The 20,757-nt window shown below is 45.5% G+C and overlaps 1 protein-coding gene across 4 annotated transcripts in view; it reads right to left on the reverse strand.

The window, feature by feature from the left end:
- The window catches only part of IL6ST (interleukin 6 cytokine family signal transducer), a 612,349-nt gene that overhangs the window by 468,759 nt on the left and 122,833 nt on the right, over positions 1-20,757 (reverse strand). For all 4 annotated transcript variants that reach the window (XM_069627291.1, XM_069627294.1, XM_069627293.1 and 1 more), the window contains one exon: positions 8,416-8,724. In XM_069627291.1, coding sequence (XP_069483392.1) covers positions 8,416-8,724 — 309 coding nt within the window. The remainder of the gene's footprint in view (positions 1-8,415; positions 8,725-20,757) is intronic.

Here is a 20,757-nt window from a genome sequence, read left to right on the forward strand (position 1 = left end):
GAGCCCACACCTGGGGAGGGAAACACTGCCCCGGTGATGTGGTACTGGAGCCGCTCAGCATGGCGTCAAGTGGGACTTCTTTAAGTTGAGGGAGAAGCCCAGCCTGTGAAGGGAGTGGCAGGTGACGGACAGATGATCCAGGACTTGCTCGGGAGAGCGCGCCCTGATCAGCCAATCGTCCAGGTAGAGGTAGACGTGAATCCTCCTTTCCTGAGATACGCTGCCACCACCACCATGAGCTTGGTGAAAACCCTCGGGACGGAAGTCAATCAGAACGGCAGGACCGCGAACCTCAGGTACTTCTTGTGCTTGGGCTGAATCGGCACATGAAAGTAAGCGTCCTTGAGGTCGAGAGACACCAACCAGTCCTGAAGTTGAAGGGCCTGGAAGACTTGAGAGAGTAACCATCTTGAACTTGTCCTTCCTGAGGAGCTTGTTCAAACCATGCAAGTCCATGATGGGTCTCAATCCCCAGTCTTTCTTCGAAATTAAAAAAGAAGGGGAATAGCATCCCTTGTTCCTCTCCGCTACAGGCACCAGTTCTATGGCGCCTTTCTCCAGCAGGGATTCGATTTCCTGCGCAAGGAGCGGATCCGGACTGTTCAAAGAGAGATTCCCTGGTGGATTGTCGTGAGGCCTCTGCCGGAAAGGAAGACAGTAGCCGTGAGCTAGGATCTCCAGAACCCACACATCTGAAGTAATGGCACGCCATTCTACAAGATGCTGCGCCAGCCTTCCCACAACCGGCGAACCATGGGACATGGCCTCATGACGGAGCTGAAGCGGATGCAGCAGTGACTGAGGGTAAAGAGGCAACTGCCCGAGCGGCTCTGGCACCTGAAGTCCCTTGTTTTCCACCTCTGGCACTCCTACAGTGGCCCCTTTGACTTGCAGCCCCTCTCGATCTACCAAAGGAAGAGTAGTACCGAAAGGAACCTCCCCTCCATTGCTGTCCCCTAGGACAAAAAGGCAGAGGTTGGCGAACTGCAGCGCTCAACGACTTTACTGCAGCTTTGGAGGTCTGCAACCTCTCAAGGCTCTCGTCAGCCTTGCTGCCAAAAAGATGTTCACCATCAAAGGGCATGTTGAGAAGCCGGGCTTGCACATCAGGAGAAAACCCAGACTTCCGCAACCATGCAAATCTGCGCATTACGGTGCTCGCCGCCATGGACCGGCTGACACAGTCTGCCACGTCCAGACCCGACTGAACGGATTCACACATGGCATCCTTGCCATCCTGAACAAGAGCAAGAAATCAATCCCGTTCCTCCGCTTCGGGAATATGTTCAGCCGCCAAAGAGACAATTCCACAGAGTATGAGTGAAACGTGCTAAGGCACACACAGAGTTGGCTGCCTGTAAAGCCATACCCCCTGAAGAAAACACTTTCTTCGCCCAGCCATCAAAACATTTGATGTCCCTGTGACTTAGCCGCCTACACCACCAAACTCTCCGGAGTGGGGTGCGTAGTCAAGTAGCTGGGGTTGCTACTGGCAGGGCGGTATTTTTTTGGCATAGACTTGCCCACTGCCGGGAGATTCTCTGGAGCAGTCCAATCTGCAGGCACCCTTCTTTGCAAGGCCATATGGAAAGTACTGGGTCAGTTGGTGGACCTTGGTCCAAGATGTCTGTCAGGTCAACCTGCAGAAAATCTCCTGGTGGCGCAGACCACCCCAAGTATTCCGCAACTCTCGACATGAGGTGCCGATACGAGGATTCAGCATGCGTACCCGGCTCAGGCCTGCCAAACCCAACCTCCGGGGAGGTGTCCAGACCACCGGCGTCGTGCAAAGACTGACGCAGGTGTTCTAACTGGCTATGACCAGATAATAGGTCATCAGAAACATCCTCAGGAACCATACCATCATCAGACCCTTCATTCACCTCAGAAATATAGTCAAGAGGCTGGAATAAATCCCTGGACGAGGGCACGTGTTTGGACTTGGCCAAAGCCTTCCTCAGGGTTTCCACCAGTCTCCGGGGCACCTCTGAGAAATCCTCCTTGAAAGGCATCGACGGAATCTGCGTCTAGCGTGGCGCCGATGGCTTTGACACAGGCCTCGAGGGCAGAGACCAGAGCGTGTCCTTCAACAGCCTCAGCGTCTATGGCTTCCTCGGAGTCTTCAAAGACCTCACAGGCTCTGACGGTCTCGATGGCGTCGAGGACCGGGACCTGGAGCGGGCATGGCTAGAGCGATCCACCTTGTCCAACCGGGGCCTCGAAGGCTCCCGGTGATCGCGACAACCGCTCGAGCCCGAAGGCATGCGAACAGTGTCTCTAGCACGTTCCCTGCCGGCGTCTTGACGGCGCAGACGGAACGGAGCCCTGCAACTGAAAAATCACCATCATCTCCTTACGGAATGAATCACATTCCGTCCGCAGGAGTGGAATGCTTGGAGGGACAAGCAACCCGACGGGCGGAGTCCTCGGACGAGGAAGGCGACCGATGTCGGCGCTTTCGTGCGTGCCTCAAAGAGGCAGCGGAATGTGGTGGGACCCCCTCCGGGATCGAGACCCCCTGGACTTACGCCAACGAATCGTCAGTCAAAAGCCCAGTGGATTTCAACTTCAGGGGCTTGGACACCTTACCGACAGAAAGCTTCTTATGCAGCCCGCAAGGCCTTTGAAGTTAACTGGCAATCGTCACAATCGTCCGTGGCGTGGTCCTCACCGAGGCAGGCGTCGTGCGGGTCCGTCAGCGACATCTTGGACCCGCAGTCCCGACACTTCTTTAAACCCGGTAGAAGAAGACGAAGACATCATGAAAATGTTCACAAACAAACTGGTTCGAAGAACCGATAGAACAACTCAGAAGAACTGAGGCGCGCCGAGGTCTCCGAAGCGAACACGTTCGCGGAAAAAACAGAACTGAGGCTACGGACGTCGTGCGTCCTACTTACAACATCCGGTGACGTCGGCTCGACGGAGGCCCTCGCGGACAGCGTATCGACGCAGGAAATTTTCCGAAGCAGAACAGCTGTGGTGATTACCTGTCATATCAGAGGACCCAATGCCCTCGAAATGACCTCTACAGCTTGTCAAACTTCTTTTCAGGTCCTCTGCAGGCTTTGTGGTCCCTCAATGATACAGTTGCTGCTTTCTGGTCAGACAGCATCATGGACAACAATACTGCAGTTGCCAGTTCCCTTGCTGCACTTCCACGGAGCCAGTCAGACTCAGTTTTGTCCACAGGATTCATCACAATTCCCAGGAGCGGACCCACCAGCCAGGAGTGAAAACCAGAATGAAGATGTGAGGGAGGCAGACCCCGTTCATGTGGATTCCAGTGGTTTGGCGGACAACACAGGGCGGTCAGCAAGCAGACAAGGTAATTGACATAACCCTATGTCTTGCACTTGCATCCCCTCCACTGGCACTTCTCCCCTGCACTTGCACAATCTCAATATCACTGGGCCTAGTAAGTTTGTTGTCTTGTCCCCCACCCTTGTTCCCCTCCATTGACTTGTCGCGCCTTGAAACACTTGTGTATAGGCGCGATATAAATAAAATATAAATAAAAGGTTCCATGATGAATACAGAGGCGACCCAGGATGGCTGAAACAAACAGAGGAAGGGCAGAAGTGCTCCTCTACCCTTCTTGATTACAGCAGCTTGCAACCCAAAGCCACAAGCCCAACGTGGTGAATCTGGAAAGTAAACGTATAGCATCCAGGAGGAATTAAAGGAACGAGAACCCAGCCCATCCGATGTGCAGGACTAGATGGGAGGACAGGCACATCCCAGGAACGATGCCAAGCAGCCGAAAGGGTGGATCTTAGGTACCGAGACACAGTACTAATATATCCTAATTTGGTCTCAAAATGTAGGAACAGTTTGTGGGGACAGAACCCTCAAGCAGGTAATTAAACCAGGCTCTAGCAAGAATCCAGCAGCACTGAGGCAGTTAGGGATTCCCATTGTTACACCTTAACAGAGACTGGATGGCTTGCTGAGACCAGCCTATCAAATTCTAGGGTTTCGTAATGGGGGGTTAGGGGGCTACCCTATGGTATTTCAATCTCTGCAATTATTTAATGCAGAAGCATTTATACCCTTGCATTGATCCAATGGGACAAGACCACCTTTGTCTCATAGGTATGCGACCTAGAAATTGCATTGTGTCTACCATGTTGGGTTGTGTATTTGTTTAAAGTCCGAGTCTAACTCAAGTGGGAGGCCTCTGAGGAGGTGCTCCTGTGCCCGGCAGAAGGATGACGTCTGGGTAGGTTGACGTCTAGATCTAAGGTTAGAGATGTGGTGGCAGACTGTAGCGCTGCCCAAAGTGGGAGAACCTTCTCAGAGGCCGCCCCCTCGAATAAGACTCAGACTTTAAACAAATACACAACCCAACACGGTTGACGCAATGCACTACGATACAAAATGCAAAACTACTGATTATGTTTAACTTACAAAGTGCTTGTTTGTTGACTATTGTTGCAGACAGTGTTTAAGACCACATAACTGTTCATTTTCTGTTTTGATCACTCCTGTTGAAAGTGGCAAACAGATCCATGGTCAATCGAGTGCTTATAATACACTGAGCGATCACAATGGCATTAATGTTTTGTATGTGAACTGGCCCATTGCCAATCTAGAACATGTATAAACCTCTAGAAAAAAAAATCCAACAGCTTAATTATAAAGAGCTGCAGAAATATTAGTTTTCTATGTGTATTATTTCTAGGTCGCATACCTAGGAGACAAAGATGGTCTTGTCCATTGGATCAATGCAAGGGTATAAATGTTTCTGCATTAAATAATTGCAAAGATTGAAATACCAGAGGGTAGGATATCTCCCCCCCCCCCCGTTCCAATGTTCGTTCAGCCCATTGTCCTCCCCGCTTCAGGGCTGTCCCTTTTGTTAAATGTATCACATTCCAGGGTACTGTGCTGAACCCGAGGGCGTCCTCACTTATTTTCCCCTCTACTTCCTCCTCTCGGGTGGCCAGGGAAAGGCCATCGCTTTTTGGATCCCGACCCTGGGGTGGATATGCGGTGGATATGCGAGGAATGATCAACTGGGTGGAGGAGACTTGGGGAGTGGGGAAGAGGACGTCCTTCGGCGAGACATGGTACCCCCCCCCCCCCGTTTCCTTTTCAAAATTAACCCTCTATTCTACTCAAGCCTATTATTCCCTGTTCTTACATTTATTTTTTTTATTTAACATTTATAAAGCGCTCACACAGCCCACAGGCATCGAGGCGCTGTTACAGGAATCGTTTGTTTTTCTTAGTTGTGTAATTGTGTTGTTTTTTTTTTTTTTGTCTTAGTTACGTATTTATAACGCGCTTAAACACCCAGAGGTTTCTAAGCGCGGACCCGGGGATCGAACCTGTTGTTGCTTCGTGTCGTCTTGCTTCCAAGACGCGCACGCTGCCGCTAAGCTATCCCGTAATGCATTCCCTAAGAAACACCAGTTTGACACTGGGACAAGGAAGAGACATTTTATTAAGGCACATACATACCAGCCTCAGCTGTGTACGGAGACAAGGAGGAAGACAGCAAGAGGAAGGCAGTACTATCGTTTCAATAGTGAGCGATCTAGTCTGATCTGCGCTCATCATGGTGGCAGTAACTTTAAAAACCGACATTCATTTGGAAATTGAGTCAGCTGTGGAAGCAGTGCTACAGACTGCTGTGTGCAGGCAGACCTCTCTAGATCAAAGGTTTGGCGAGCAGGGCGCTCGAGACCTGTTCAAGGATGCAGAGTTTATGCAGCAGAAAGCAGAGCTAAGGACAGTGCAAGCCAGTGGCAGACCGCAGGAGGGAAAATCGGCGTGACCGAGCGAAGCTCCGACAGGTGAGTACCACGAAGGGGGAACACCGGGCTGGCAGGCAAATATGCAAAGCAAGCAATGAACATAGTTTTGAATAACAAACTAAGTGAAAGCAATTATAAGTACTTTTGAATATCGAATGGAATCAAAGCAAGTTTTGAGCACTCGCGAATAATGAGCAGAGTGGAAGAAAGTTTGTGAATCTGCCTAATACAACGAACTGCATTAGAGGGACGAGCATTGGCAACAGCCAAGAGAATCTAATGAACTTTATGTCATGAAGAAACCCGTATTGGCAAGAGCACGGACAATGCAAGAAAGTGTAACAAATGCATAGTTGCCAAACAAGCCAGTACAGTGTTACATAGGTGAATACATCAAGCATCACTGTCAAGTTGAAGCAGTGACATAGTGTTGATGGACAAGCAGCCAAGAAGGGGTATCGGTTGCTTGACCAGTTATAGGTGGACCGTGTGTTCGGACCACTGCGCCTATACAGAGTGCCCTCTGTATGGAAAAGCCACTGACAATACTCCTAAAGCAGCTTGAGTTTTACAACGGCTTCTTATGCGTTTCTGGAGTCAAGAAACTGAACTTCTAATATGAATTAGTGAAATAGAACCATATCCTAAGATTTGGGAAGTGTCCCAATGAATTGTGTTTTGAAAAGCTGGAAGATTTGAACTCTTGGGGAAAGGAAACCCCTGTGCCTTTTTGAACAATTTTTACCTATTTTGAACTTGGGGAAGGGGAAGCCGATTACAAGCCAGGAGCTGGAAAAAGCTGTGAATTTTGCTTTGAATGCTATTTGTTTTGAGGCTGACATCCCTACACATTGTAGGTTTTAGACACAGAAAAACATTTGCTTTGGACTTCCTGACACAGACTATCCTAGTTTTCTTTAGGTGATGAAGTCCCACCTTCGCATACGGCAAGTTAGGCCTTAGTCCATCCTGAATTTTGAATTAAAACTTTGTTGACCAAACTTGAACCGGTTGTCTGCACATAATGTGAACTGGACAGCTCAGCTAAGGTCTGGCCTAAACCAATGTAAACACCACTGGCTGGTGCAGTGCTGGCTAAAATGTGAGCAGGTGTGTGCACTATGGCCATTTTAGTCCTGCTTTGTAGTCTTCAGAAGTATCCCTGGGCCAACCGGTGGGCTGACCAACTCCATTTTGGGCTACAGTGTCGGAATAGTCGCTATTCTGCATTTTCGCCCTGAACTCTGGTGGTCTCCAGCTAGTCTTATAAGTCGCCTTCCTGCGAAGTTTGAACATCCCAGAATCAAGGAGTCCAGAACTGGAAGGCTTTCTTTGACCGTGAATACTGAGACCCCTGTGCGCACAGACAATCGCTAGAACTGGCCATCCCCCACCTGGAGTGTTCAGAAGAGTACTGCATCAGTGCCTGCTGGGTTCGTCCACTAGAAACGGTTGTATTCTGCTCCTGGACCCAACCGTAAACTTTACTTACAACCGCAGGTCCGGTTCTTCTGCTATTGAAGCCAACAGTGGGAAAACCTACCTCCAGCAATGCTCCTTCGATCTGCCAAGTCTGAGGAAAATACAGGAGTTTTGGTGGCGAGTAGTAACAATACTTACGTATGTGAACAACTGATTTATTTTACAACTCTTGGCTTTGAAACACTTGTTTCAAAAGCCATCAAAAAGCCATCAAAAAGCCATCAAAAAGCATTTTACTCATCAGAAAATGCCTTGGACATTCTTCTGGACCAATTTTCGCATCCACAGGACCCTTTCTCTGAACCTCCCCTCTCCCCCCCACCTTCTAAAACCATCTTCGAACGTTCAGAACTTTTGGGCACAAGGCCCCAGTCAATTTACGGTAGGGTTGGACTTTACAAAACAGGGTTTCTATACCTGTGCACTGTTGGTGCAATTGTCAATTACTTACCTTCCCTTTTCGTTGGGTGGCCGGGTGAATTGTATACTTTGCATTGATGACCAATGACTGTATATAGGTTTTATATTAGTATTTAGTAGTATTGTGTGATAGTATGACCTGCTCTGTTCATTTTTATAGTGTGCTCTTGGACAATAATATAGTATTTTTTTTTTACTTACTGTCCAAGTGTAATCGTTGCCTGCTTCAATGTATAATCTCATTGTGGACCGCTGTCGCCACTCACGTCCCCTGACATTTAGACTGGACCACTCTCCATGCTACTTTGATTGGTTTGGCTGAGTTTCCCCTGTTTACTATAACTAGGGTGGCCTCCGCCAGGCCAGTGTTTAGAAATTCATTGTAACATAATTGCTCAGAAGCAAATAGTAATTAGTAATTTGTGAGTGGCATATGTATAAATCACTTCAGTCAAGGTATCCAGCTTGCCCCCAGATTCTAGGAGAATTTAGCAGCAAGATACATCGACACCTACACGGTCTCATTTGACATGCCACATAACCTTACATGCATAGTTTGGATGGGATGTTGCAGGGGTCAATATTTCAGGTTTTAAAAAGGTACTGCACACCGTTTGTTACTCACCACAAGAGAGTTATTACTCACAAACAGCTAGTAGGGAAATTAACATTTTTTAGACTTGGGTTAGTGCTACAACTACATAAATGAACAAAGTAAAAGGTTGATGCAGGGGTAGGGACGCAAACTTACAGCCCAACGTTAAGACAATTCCATAGAGGCTCTGCTCAAGTTGTCCAAAGGCTAAAATATTGCATGTCAGGAAACCGTCGAATAAAGATGTGATGTTCAGTGTCACACTAGAAACGGTTTTGTTGATGGTAGCATACTGTTCCTCTGAGATCTTCGAGTGCTTAACTTTCCAGATAATATCCGAGGCATCTTGCTCATGACCGAAGCAAGTCTCATTGAGAATGCAATGTGCAGTAAAAAGAGAGCCGAGTGCCACTGTCGGAGACTCTGGGATGATGTGAGCACAAGACTTTACAGGCTGAATCGGAACTGAAAGAAACAGAAAGGATAATCAATTTGTTAAGAGGAAAACAAGACATGCTTGGTAAAGCTCTCAAACTAGCTTACACTTCAGAGTCAATCTGTTCAACAAAGAAAATGATATAGAGGATACTCCTTAAGTGCAGATGCCATAAAGTAATTATCCCCTTTCCCATTACCCCTCACAACATAGAGTAACTACAAGAGAGACCCTGAATTCGGATCACAGACTCAGGCCCCCGTTTATAAACGTCTTCACATTCATGGAATCATTTTCAAAAGGGATATTTTTCACCAAGAGTTTGAAGGACATGAGAAAAGTAGAAGGCACCAGTATTGCAGTGTGTTACTCCGAATACAGAGGTGGGAAAACTGCCCTTTGTTGGTTATCACCAATAGTCAATTTTATGTTGCACATGCCCCCCCCATACTACTCCTATGTCTCTTACCAACCTCTGGCACTAATCCCATCAACCAGCAGTGCAGTCTAGGGGAACCACAGGCAACATTGAGATTAGGAAAAACAGTGATCTCAAGTACATCAGATAACGTGCAAAGCCTGTTATGCAGTGCTGGGCGTTACAGAAGATATCACAAATTCAAGAGTGTGGGGATGCCCCATCATTTTATGAGAACTATAAACTCACATGTAATCAGTTTATGAGGTTTAAGTTCTGTAGTATGCTTCGGTTTAATGCAATAAGCTGTGGATTTTACCCTGCATACTGAAAATTCACAAGACATGGAATGTATTCATGTTAGTTTGTTTTTATTGTTATTTGGCAAAATTGCCTTTAACAAGTTATTACAGAAGACAAAAGAAACATTTAAAACATAAAATACATCACATAATAAACCAGTTAAAACTAAATATCAACTGAATCTTCATAAAATATAATTTCTACGTAATTAATAATTATAGTTCACAGTCCTACTTAATAAGAGGGATGAGAGAAAAGTAGAATGCTCCAGTATGCCACTCAGAATACAGAGGTGGAAAAGCTGCCCCTTGAATCAGTCTCCCTCAACAAATTCTCATTGTAATCAGTTAGTTCTTTCAGAAACTGTAGATTCCAATCTCCAACCATTCTTGCTAGATCGAGATAAAGGGACTCTGGTATAGGATTAAGATTCCTGTATACATTTAAGAGTCTCCAGTGATCTTTACTGTTCATAGAATTAACACTAACTCATTCACAGCCACCAGCATAGACGTCTGGATATTCAAGACTCGCCGCCAGTAGCTGCCCTCCAGCATCGGTAGGCTCTCCAGTACCCAGAAAAATGGATCTCAATTGCATATAATTTCTTTGGCATAACCTTACAGTCATAGAAACTTAAAAAATAAAAATATACAAAAAAATAAATAAAAAACAAATCAGTATTTACTCAGAAAGATACCCAGCTGTCGCCGCCAACACGGTGACTGCAAAGCGATCCGTACTAAAACACAGATGGAGGCGGCGAGATATACAGGTAACCAAAAATACTATACAGAGACATGGCGCCTCACGTCGCCTATCCTGTAGTGGACTGTGACGCGGGTTGAGGACCCAGCTTAATAACTAATTGCTTAACTAAATGCCATGTTGATGTCAGTGTACGTGTATGCCTTTGTTGAAATGCTTAATAAAATGTATTGTTGAAAAAAAAAATCTGTATTAATGAAAATCTGCTAAACCCGTCATCTAAAACGGATTGTTCGATTTGCCAGTGCAGTGGCCCGTGCACACAACCAATCTCTTTTTTGTGGGGTTTGGAAATAATGGGAAAACCGATGTAGATAAAACTATCAATTCTTTCAAGAGGATCATTGTGAACAGACCAGTTAAAAGAGGACAAGTGCTTCTTTAAGGTGCAATGCATTACTTTTGCTTTAGATGGGTGGCTTTTTGGAAGTGGTTGGTAGCAAAACTTTTAAAAGTGTTTGACATTATAATGCAATCTCTGAGCAGTAAAATGCTAAAAGGTTGTCTGCATAACTTAGCCATACGACTTTCAGGTCATCTAGTTTAGGAGAGGGGCTAGGGCTTCTTGCAGAAGTGATTCTCCTATCGACGTATACACACTAAACAGACAGGGGGCAAGATGGCACCCCTGTCGGATGCCCTTAGATGTTAAATGTTTTTCTGATAGGCCCCCCTCTGCATTTAACCAGACTTGAACTGCTGTTTGTTCAAGGAGACTTAGTCGCAGAAGACCTTCGGGAAGGCCCTATTTTTGTAGTTTTACCCGAAGTAAATCTAACTACTGCATCAAATGAGGCAGACAAGTCAATAGTAGCAACAAAGATAGACTTGTATTCGCGACCATGCAAACGTTTGGACGCACTTCAACACTACTACATTCCGGGTGGTGTTCATATGCATACGAAAACCAATCCGCAATTTTTTATTCTACCAGACTGCGCTGCCGATGAATCTAGATGACCAAAAAACAGGCAGCAAAGACTTTCCTGTCTGCATCTACTATTGACATCAGTCAGTGATTCAGGAAATTGATTACTTAATAAAATCAGCTAAAATAAGAAAAGTTATAAAAATAACCGACCACTCCCTAATTGCACCTTTAAATAATAGATTAGGTATAGGGTCGGGAGCTCTAGAAGGGCTCAACATTTTAGCAAGAATTTCCTCTACGATCTCCTGATTTATTGGAATGTAATAAGGTACTGCATCTCACTTGATCTGCCTTTGACACTGTCAACCATGCCATCCTGCTCAACCATCTCCGTGACAACCTGGTGTCAGGATTCCATGGTACATTTCAAGAGTTTCAAAGGCACACACTTTAAAGGGGCACTAAATTAAAAAATTACTGTTAATGTAAGTCAATTTTAGCAGAGTTGTGATTGGGTAATGTTTGGTTTGATTTGAGAATTTTAATAGAAATATTCCTTAATTAAACTTACAGGAATCAATTGTTTCCCCAAAGCAAGATGGAGTGTATTTTCAGCATCAGTGACTGGAGGGAATGGATTATGAGGTAGTTGGAATTTTCACAAGAGTTCTAAACTGCCTTTCATTTTAGTTGCCTTTGGGGCAGGTCGCAGTTTCTTTAGCCCAGTGAATCAAATCTAAAAGTATTCATAAATCTTAGATGCTAAAGAAGATTTAATTAGATTCATATCATCTGAAGATTGGAGATGTAAAAGTCAAGACTTTCCTGGAAGTCGAGATGTAAAACAGATGAAGCAAGCTAAGTTCTTCATACTTTAAAGTTTAAAAGTCAAGGAGTGTATATAATTTCGTTTTTAAGTTAACGAAAATTGAATGCAATTTAAAATACCAAAATATTTTCAAATTAAAGACTTTTTCTAACTGAAATGGTTCTGTGTGAGTAATCTTGATAAAAGCCAGTTGCGTGTGTTTAAGGAAACTGAATTGTAGTTTTATGCGTGTGTTAACATACTAACAGTCGCCCGTTTATTCCTTGGCGAACATTGTAAATATATTTAAGTACTAATAGTATTTAGTATTTATTAACGCAGCCAGTCGCGAGCGCACCATTTTTTCGTCTCGCGCTATGCTCATTCGAGGAAGGCTCGTAAAGGACCTTAATACGTCGCCTGCATGCAGTCGCGTGCGCGAGCGTTGTGTCGTTTCAGGAAGAGCATTTGAAACCGGAACTTGTTGCGTCGGAGTCGGTAAGCAGAGGTGATTTTAGCAACGAAAAGTGTCAGATGAAAGCGCCGTTTGTTTCAAAACAACAAAATGTGTCGGATGGATGCGCGGTTTGTTTTTAAAAGCAACGAACACCACAAACAACCTCGGAAGATGGTGTGGAACTGTATTCCTTTAAACAAGAGAAGTTAAAGAAGTAAGATTAAAAGCAGATAGTTTAGTTTTCGTTTTTTGCAACAATATAAGAGACATTATAGAATTGCATCTATAATAAGAAATACTGAGAGAGTAATTATCTCCTTAGGTCTCTGAGCAGTATATTAAGAGAATTCACAGAAAAAGATTCCTGAAAATAAGGTACTGAACAAGGAGCAACTGTAATTCAACAATTACCTAATTCAACTGCAATCATTTAAGAAAGCCTATCAGCAAGCAAGCATAGGCAGCAGGTACTAAGGAGGAGGGTGGCACATTTTAGGGTAATAAGAGAAGTAATTTGAGGTTGAACAGATATTAGCATACCAATTGTCTTTTAGATTTCACAGACACTGAGGCAGCAACTCCATTACCAGAGGGTGTCAGAGTGAGCCAGTGAAGATCTGTATTTTTTTGTTTTCTCCATTCCCCTTGGGTTTTCCAGCTTGGTAGTTATATTTGCTAAGAGACTGTTAGGCGGGCAGACTTGGGGGCGGTCTGGTGGGCCAGCATCACTCCTGCAGGAAGATTCAAGACTGGACCCGACACCTGGGTATCACTGATCAGGCCCTAGCTTGGCTGACCCCTTTCCTCTCAGATCGACCCTCCCAGGTCCAACCTAGGTCCTTCCACTCCTCTATCTCGATCTCTACCTGTGGTGTTCCCCACGAGTCTAACTTCTCTCCCTGGCTGTTCAACCAATACCTGGCGTTTATTGCCAACCGCATTGCCGCTCTCTGCCACACCTTTCAGTGCCATCCGGACGACATTCCGCTCATTTTCAGACTCCCTTCCGCCACCTCTTCTCCTTCTCTCCTATCTGTCCGCTACCCTGGAGTGGTGTGCCGTCAATGAGCTCTGCCTTAATGCTAAAATCTCGGGTTCATCTTCGACTCCACTCTCTACTTCTCTCCTCACATATCCGACGTCTCTTAGGAGTCCCACTACCGGCTGCACCTCCTCAGAGGCATTTCCCTTTCCTCTTCTTCTCCCAGAAGCTCACAGTCTCCAGAGCTCTGGTTCTCTCTAGGATAGACTACTGCAACAGCCTCTTTCTACATCTGCCTGCTTCTACTCTCCACCCTCTGTAACAGATCCAGAACAGGACTGCAAGACTGGTCCTTGGCCTCAAGCCCAAGGATCGTATCTCTCCAGGACTGAAATCTCTGCACTGGCTCCCAGTAGCAGCGAGGATTAAGTTCAAAACCCTCTGCATTGTCCACAAGTCCTTCTGGGGCCTGATACCTCAATACCTCCCAACTCACCCTTCCTAAATATCTTCCCTCCCGCGCGTCTCCAAGCAACGAATTGGTGGTAGATCCCTTTCTTTGGCTGGGGCCTCATTCTGTAACAGCTTCCCTGAAACTCGAGGAGAACCATCTCCGGTTCCGGAAGCACCTCAAGACTTTCCTCTTTGCTTCTGCTTTCTCTCCTCCTCTCCCCTACTGAACTCCTGACCGAAACTGCACTGGTCATCTGGCCATTCTCTGATCCCGGGCCCAGGTACCCTCCCCTGCCAGCTGCACGCCTGCAGTGCCTCCCAGGCAACTCCTGCACTTGGGGACTGTTTCTGTATCCCTACAGACCCCTCCAGCTCTTGACAATTGATGTCTGCACTTACCCCGGCACTTGCCACTAGCTGGCCGCACTTTTACCTACTTTTTTAATTTATTTTATTTCTTTTACTGTTGACCCTATGTATTGCACTGACCCGCCCCATTCCGCCCCCATAGTTTCCCTTCCTCCCCTGCACTTGCGCAATCTCAATGTCACCTGGCCTAGTAAGATCATCCTCGGTCTTCCCTCGGTCCCCCCCTCCCTTGCCTTGTCGCACGTTGAAACACATCAGATCATAGTTCCAGGTGATTGGTGTTACAACAACATCCAAAGCATTTGCTGAGAATATGCTTGAATAATGAGATACCCATTCTGCTTCAGATACTGAATTGGTTTGCATTTCAGACTGGATTATCACATTATTCATTGTGAAAAATTGTATGGCTCCCTCGCTGAAACCCTGCCTAAAGTCTCCTCCCAGGTAGCTAGGGGAAGGGAGACACTACCTGATCCCAATCCTCAGGTGGTGTACTGCAGGAGGATCACCTGGGAGGAGACAGGGCCTATGGTGGTGAGGAGATTGTGGGATGCGACAGTATTTCTTCTCTGGTAATGGATGATTTTTTTTTTATATCCCTAAAACTTATTTCAGAACTAGGGGTATGGACCCTAAGGTTGTAAAATATGAGTAAACTTTACCAAAAGAAAGATCTTTTTGGGTATCCCAAACTAAACACCTCCCTCAAACGCAAGGGTACAATGTAAAGGAATCTGGAAAGGTCTTCAATAAACTACCTTCGTCTATAGCAGTTTATTTGCATAGCCCATCTCTCAATAACTTATAGGGAATTAAATCTATACTTGAAAGTAACTTAAATGTTGAAAAACCTAACGTTGAAGAAAACTACAAGTCACAGAATTCCAGAACGACAGACGAGAAAGAGGGTTGAAGAGGCATGCAGTTTTAACAATCAGGCAATTGAGCTGAACTGTCGTAGTAGTGAGGCAATTTGGTCTAACGACTCACACCTGAAGGAACCTAGGAGGCATAAGGCCCCTCCTGTGCAGGCAGGAGGAAGGAGTGGGAGGAGCTGGGACATTAGCTGGAGTGCAGGCTGCAACAGTGGAAGCAGAAGGAATTCACAAGGCTGGCAAACCAAGCAAAAGCACAAGAGGGACGCCGGAAACGTGGAGACAGCAGATTTCACCTGCGTGTTCTGAGAGAGTCCTGTCCTCCCAAGCTCTGAAGTGCAGCAGCTATGCAGCGGAAGATGTGCACGAGAAACGCTTTTCCCCATGTGAGCCTAATTGCCGTGGGTGCCGAGCTGCTGGCATGCCGGAGACTAAGGCAAGAAGCAATTGTGAAGCTGAAGGTCTCGGAAGTGAAAGAGACTCCCTTGTGGTCGGATCGTAGATACCCGTTCAGGAGAAGGGCGTGGGTACCTAGCGAGCCAGAAGCAGTAGAAGTCGTAGTGGAAGTTGGGAAAGCTGTGCGACCCACAGAGCAAGTGTTTCAGAAGCCGGTGAGTGAAGCACCGCATTCTAAAACATTGCGCGAGACTTGCCGGTAACAGTAACCAGCCCCTTAGCCACTTGCGTAATACATGAAGCGAATATAAGTTAATTGCTGTATTGAAAAACCTTTGGATAATGGAATTGTAACATGTGTATAAAGTGAAAAGCCTCTTGCTCGCGTGAGAAGCCAAAGCAACTAAACATTCATTGTTCTACTATTCAAAGATTAAGACTGTTCCCAGAGTGGTTGTGTGTTCCTAATTAAGGAAAGGGAACGCCGATACAACCAGTTACAATCTTTACCGTGGGAAAACTACATTCAAGAATGTTAGCTGGTGAATTATTGCGATTCACCTAGCGGGCCTGAACTCTATCCTTCTGTTCTACGGGAATACAATTCCACATCCACCTTTAAAACTTGAAAACTACCTCAAAAAGTGGTTGTGCATGGCTAATTGTAGCTTTTACTGAGAGACTGAATCTTATACCTTGTATAAAAGTGACATTCCTTGCATTACACGATAGAAGAGACAAACATTGCCTAAGCCAAGAGGTACCCCATACTTATTGTGACGCTTGCAATTTTTCATTGTTTTGAGTAATCCAGCTCCATTGTCAAGTCGATAACAATAGAAAGGCCCATAATCCACGTGTACAAGTATTACCTGAAGCGAAGAGTGGCAACAAGGCTTCTGGGTAATTGTTTGGACTAATAGCTGGGAGAAAGGCAAGGGTAAAGTTTGGGAAGGAGAATTTGCTGCTTGTAAAGAGACTATTTTGAAGCAGACTCAGCCTGTAATGCCCACGACTGTGGATGTTAGAGAGAAGAGAGTCTTCAAAGCAAACCCAAGTTGTCATTGTGGCAGTTAGACAAGAGGCTAATAGGCTGCCCCCTCTGAAGAAATCTATTTCAAAGGAAGAGTGGCTAGCCTTCGTGAGGAGGTTAAAGTACTTTAAAATTCTATCTTGTCGAAGTCTACCTAAAAGTCATTGAAGCTGTGGCTGTAGTCATAAGAATTAATTTGTTTATTGTGCATTTTGGTTAATATTTAAAACCTTTCATACAAATCCTCAATACAAAAACATTTCAGTAGAATACTACGTCATACATAAAACACAGTATATGGAGCACATAAAATGGAGTATAGAAACTAGAAGTTAATAAAAATCATATTCCCATTAGGAAAAATTCAGGATATAAAATTCTTTCTAAAAGTTGAGAAAAAAATTCTATCATTAAACTTTTATCATTCAAGTTTAAAATTAAGAGTCCATAAGTGTTTTTCGGGAATGATGTCAATATTGGGAATGCATCGGACCAACTTTTCTTTTGGGTGTGGTTCAGCCCAGAGACATCTGGGATACACAGAGACTATTTAAGCCACGCCCAGGCTGAGAAACATGCTTTGTGTTTTCTGCACCTGCAGCGTGACACTCACTGTGTTCGGATCGGTCTCCAGTAGGCCTGCATCTTTCTTCTGCGCTCCGCTCCTGCAAGAACAAGAACACCGTTAGGAACAGCCTTACCTTGCGGTGCTTCTGTTTCATCATTCATCGGTTCTTCTGTTCTGTGGGCATCTTTGGCGGTGTCATTCCCATCCTGGCACGCTGTTTCCTAAGGAAAATGGAAAAGAACAGAAAAGAAAGGCATTAGTAAGCATTCAGCAAATCTTCGCTTATTTTTAAAGACTGTACGAACTTCAAACGCTTACCTGAATCGCAGCCGCTCTGAGGGAACTCAGTCTCCGGAACTTCTCAGCCATCCGCAAGAGGGAAAAGACACTCCTAGATGTTTCCACGCTAACCTGAGGTGCCGCATACCGCGCTTACTCACCGCATTTCTTCTTCATAACCGGCATCCACGCTGAAAATGTTGCGGCACCTAAAATACACAGAAAAAGAACTTAGTTCAATACAAATACGAAGGGGTCGCATCGCGCACCGCGCTCTAACTCACCTTCAGCGCTACTCATCTCAGCAGCACGTCGCCATCCCCGGACGCCGGCCATCATCTAAGGAAGGAAAGGAACGAAGTTAGAGAACTGTATAAAAGACTCATACTTACCTGTCGGACTCTTGCCAGTGAAGTAACTAGGCAGCAACGAGCCTGCATCAATCAACACGCCCCTGCGCTGAAAGCAGGACTGAGAGCACACTTTCCAAGAAAACAAGGTGAGCTGTGGATCAAAGGGAAGGGTTGGACCCCAGGGAAGAAGGGGGTTCAAGCACACACAGACAATAGAGTTAAACTCTACCAGCGCTGTGTTTCAGGCCCAGTCCCCAGTCAAGTAGACTCCAGGGAAGGGTGCGAGGTCGTAAGAGGTCAGAACAGGCTGAGTGACGTCCCTGTGGATACCAGGTGAGGGTTACAGCTAATCAATCTTAGTCTTGGGACTTCTGAGAACACAGACAAGTTGTGCTGATGATTTAAAGGAGTATTATCATACTCCTCAAATAGGCGCCCCAAGAAAACAGTGTGGCTCAACTTCCTGTTTCACCTTCTGGTTTTTAGTATTGTCCCTATAGCCTCGACTCTTGTTTCTGTACCAGGATTGGTCCCCGTTTTTTTGGGGCATCAGGGCCTCTATACTTCTTGATTGCAATAGGCTTCGGTTGGGGCCTTGTGGACATTTCCTTTCTTTTTTCCTGCAACGTCTTAAAAATTGGGAACACCCTGAGATATTAGTGCAACTTGATTAAAATCTTCCCTCCCATCCCTCAGTGCAGATTCAGTCAAAGTGTGACATTTCCCAGTCCCAATTTGTATACAGCATACCTCAGCCCCTTTAGGAGTGGTCACCTGTACTTGGACCCCATCTTGATATGATAGGTTATTTATAACCGCTTAATACCCGCCATTTTCTAAGCACAGACCCAGGGAATCGAACCTGTATTGCTCCATGTCGTCTTGCTTTCAAGGCTAGGATGATGCCCCCGAGCTATCCTCTTGAGCCAGACCTTCATTGTTAGAAGACACTGAGATCTTACTTAAGTTAAAGGACTCACTTGTAGTTACCAGGACCAAGTATCGAGTAATGGGACCCTTGGTGTTTACCGACATAGCCTTAATTGGTTAGGGCCAAATTCTTTTTGCTTTCACCCCCTTGCCACACTTTATCCCTTTAGATTCCTTCCCCGTACCTGCAGTAAGATCATCCATCCTTCAGCCTTAGGTTAAGAAGGAATTGCCTTGAACAGTTATTAGAACCAGTCACCAGTTTTTTTGCAATTTTTCATTTTGAGGCGATTGCGATTGCTTTCCTTGTTTTTATACCTACAAGGTGCCTTTTGTGGGATAGTCTCTGGGGTTTCGACAGTCTTACTATTATTGTGGCGGACACATTCTAGCCCTCATGAGGCCGGGGAATTTCGATCCAGAATGGAAACAGTAGGACAAGTCTCCCTGTCAGGGGTTGATTCCACACAACTCATTTGCCTGTTGGGGACTGAGGCTCAACTACAGAGATATCCCCTGGTAGGGGGGGGCAGCAAGCTATATTTTAGAATCGGGGTGGGGGCTTTCAGGCAAGGACAGTGTGGTATTTTCAGTATTCTTTCACTAGAGTTCACTGGGATACAACGATTTTTATAGATATTACCAGCAATTAATCCTTTGATAAAGTTAACCTAAGCACACACATCAGTCAAAATAGACCACGCCACCCTCAACTCAAAGTTAAGGGTATCATACCCCTGTCCATGGAGTCCCAACAGGTGGTACAAAGCCGGGAAGGATAACTCTACCACTGTCTGCTCCTGCACGTGATCACATCCACCCAGGCACAGCCGGTCTGGTCGACAAGGGCACCTCCCTGCTTCCCTGCCCTGGGACTACGATCTCACCATAGTCAACCGACCACCTTCCCTCAAGTGACAAATCAGAAGTGGCATCAAGTTCTGGCAAAGCCAAAGAGATTTCATTGGGCTGAACACCAAACGTTCCTGGGCGATGCAACATAACCTCAGTGATTTCAGCCTCATCATCGATGGGGCCAGGGAAAGCCCATTGGTTTGATTTAAAGTCAAGTGAGAGTCATACTCATTTACCCAGTTTGTGACATCTAGAAGACTCAAGAATAGAGACAGAGACATCAGATACAAAGTCTTATTCATTTGAAATAAGGACCTGCCTTAGGCCAGAATCAGGCAAGCAGTGGGGGAGTGGGGAGTCCCCCCTCCATGGTTTCTGGTGAATGGAATAAACAGTAACAATTTTGCGGCTGGATTTTACAGTACCTTCACCCTGCTGCGTGTGCTCCAAAGGAGTGCACTGGATGCGGTCTCTCGATAGGGCGTTATCTGTAGGTGCTGTATTTGTGGTGTTCGCAGGTCAGAGCAGCATAGAATAGCCACAGTACAGCAAGAGACTGCAAAACTCTGCTCCGCAGTCTGGACAAGTTTTTGACTTCGAGCTCCTCCTCGGTGCAACAAGGAAAGGGAAAGCAGACTGCAAAACTCTGCTCTAAACTCTGCTCCGCTCTGTGGTCTAGTCCCAAGTATTGAACCTTGAAATAAAGTAGGATCCTCAGGCACATAGGTAGGTTCCAGTACAGTTCCTTTATTACTGCTACTGTCAATTACATTAAGTTGTTACAGAGATAACCACTATCTCCCATCACCCAGGCAGGGGCTCTCCAACTGCCTGTCTCTAGAACCCTATTAGCACACATTCTCTCACCCACACAAACATTCTCTCAGTCACACCCAACATTCTATTACATCACTAGGCTTCTACATCCATCCCAAGCACTATACAACAAAACTCAAGAGGTATATCTGGTTGTCAGTAGATGCTACATTGCAGTTGTCGAAACCAAGGTGAAATACAGTGGGACAAAGGGGACTGTTCTCATGGTAAAACAAGTAGGAATATAGTTGTTGAAGCAGAAGCAGTAGTACTACAAAGTAATCCTGACAAATATACAATTTTGAAAAGTTGAAACTATAATTCATGCATTTTCTCTTGGAACTGTAGCAAATCTTCCTGTGGGAGTGACAAACCATAATAGCCAGGATTACCATTGGGGCTATTTTGCTCAACTGAAAAGTGAAAAGGAAATTTGTTGCCAGTGGAACTTTTGTTGATGAACTTTTTCTTTGCTTATTTATTTATTAATTTTGACTTTAAAACTTCAAGAACTGAGTTAAGACA

The sequence above is a fragment of the Ambystoma mexicanum genome, chromosome 6p (assembly GCF_040938575.1).
Source record: "Ambystoma mexicanum isolate Mex_15411 chromosome 6p, UKY_AmexF1_1, whole genome shotgun sequence".
In the NCBI taxonomy this organism is placed as follows: Eukaryota; Metazoa; Chordata; class Amphibia; order Caudata; family Ambystomatidae; genus Ambystoma; species Ambystoma mexicanum.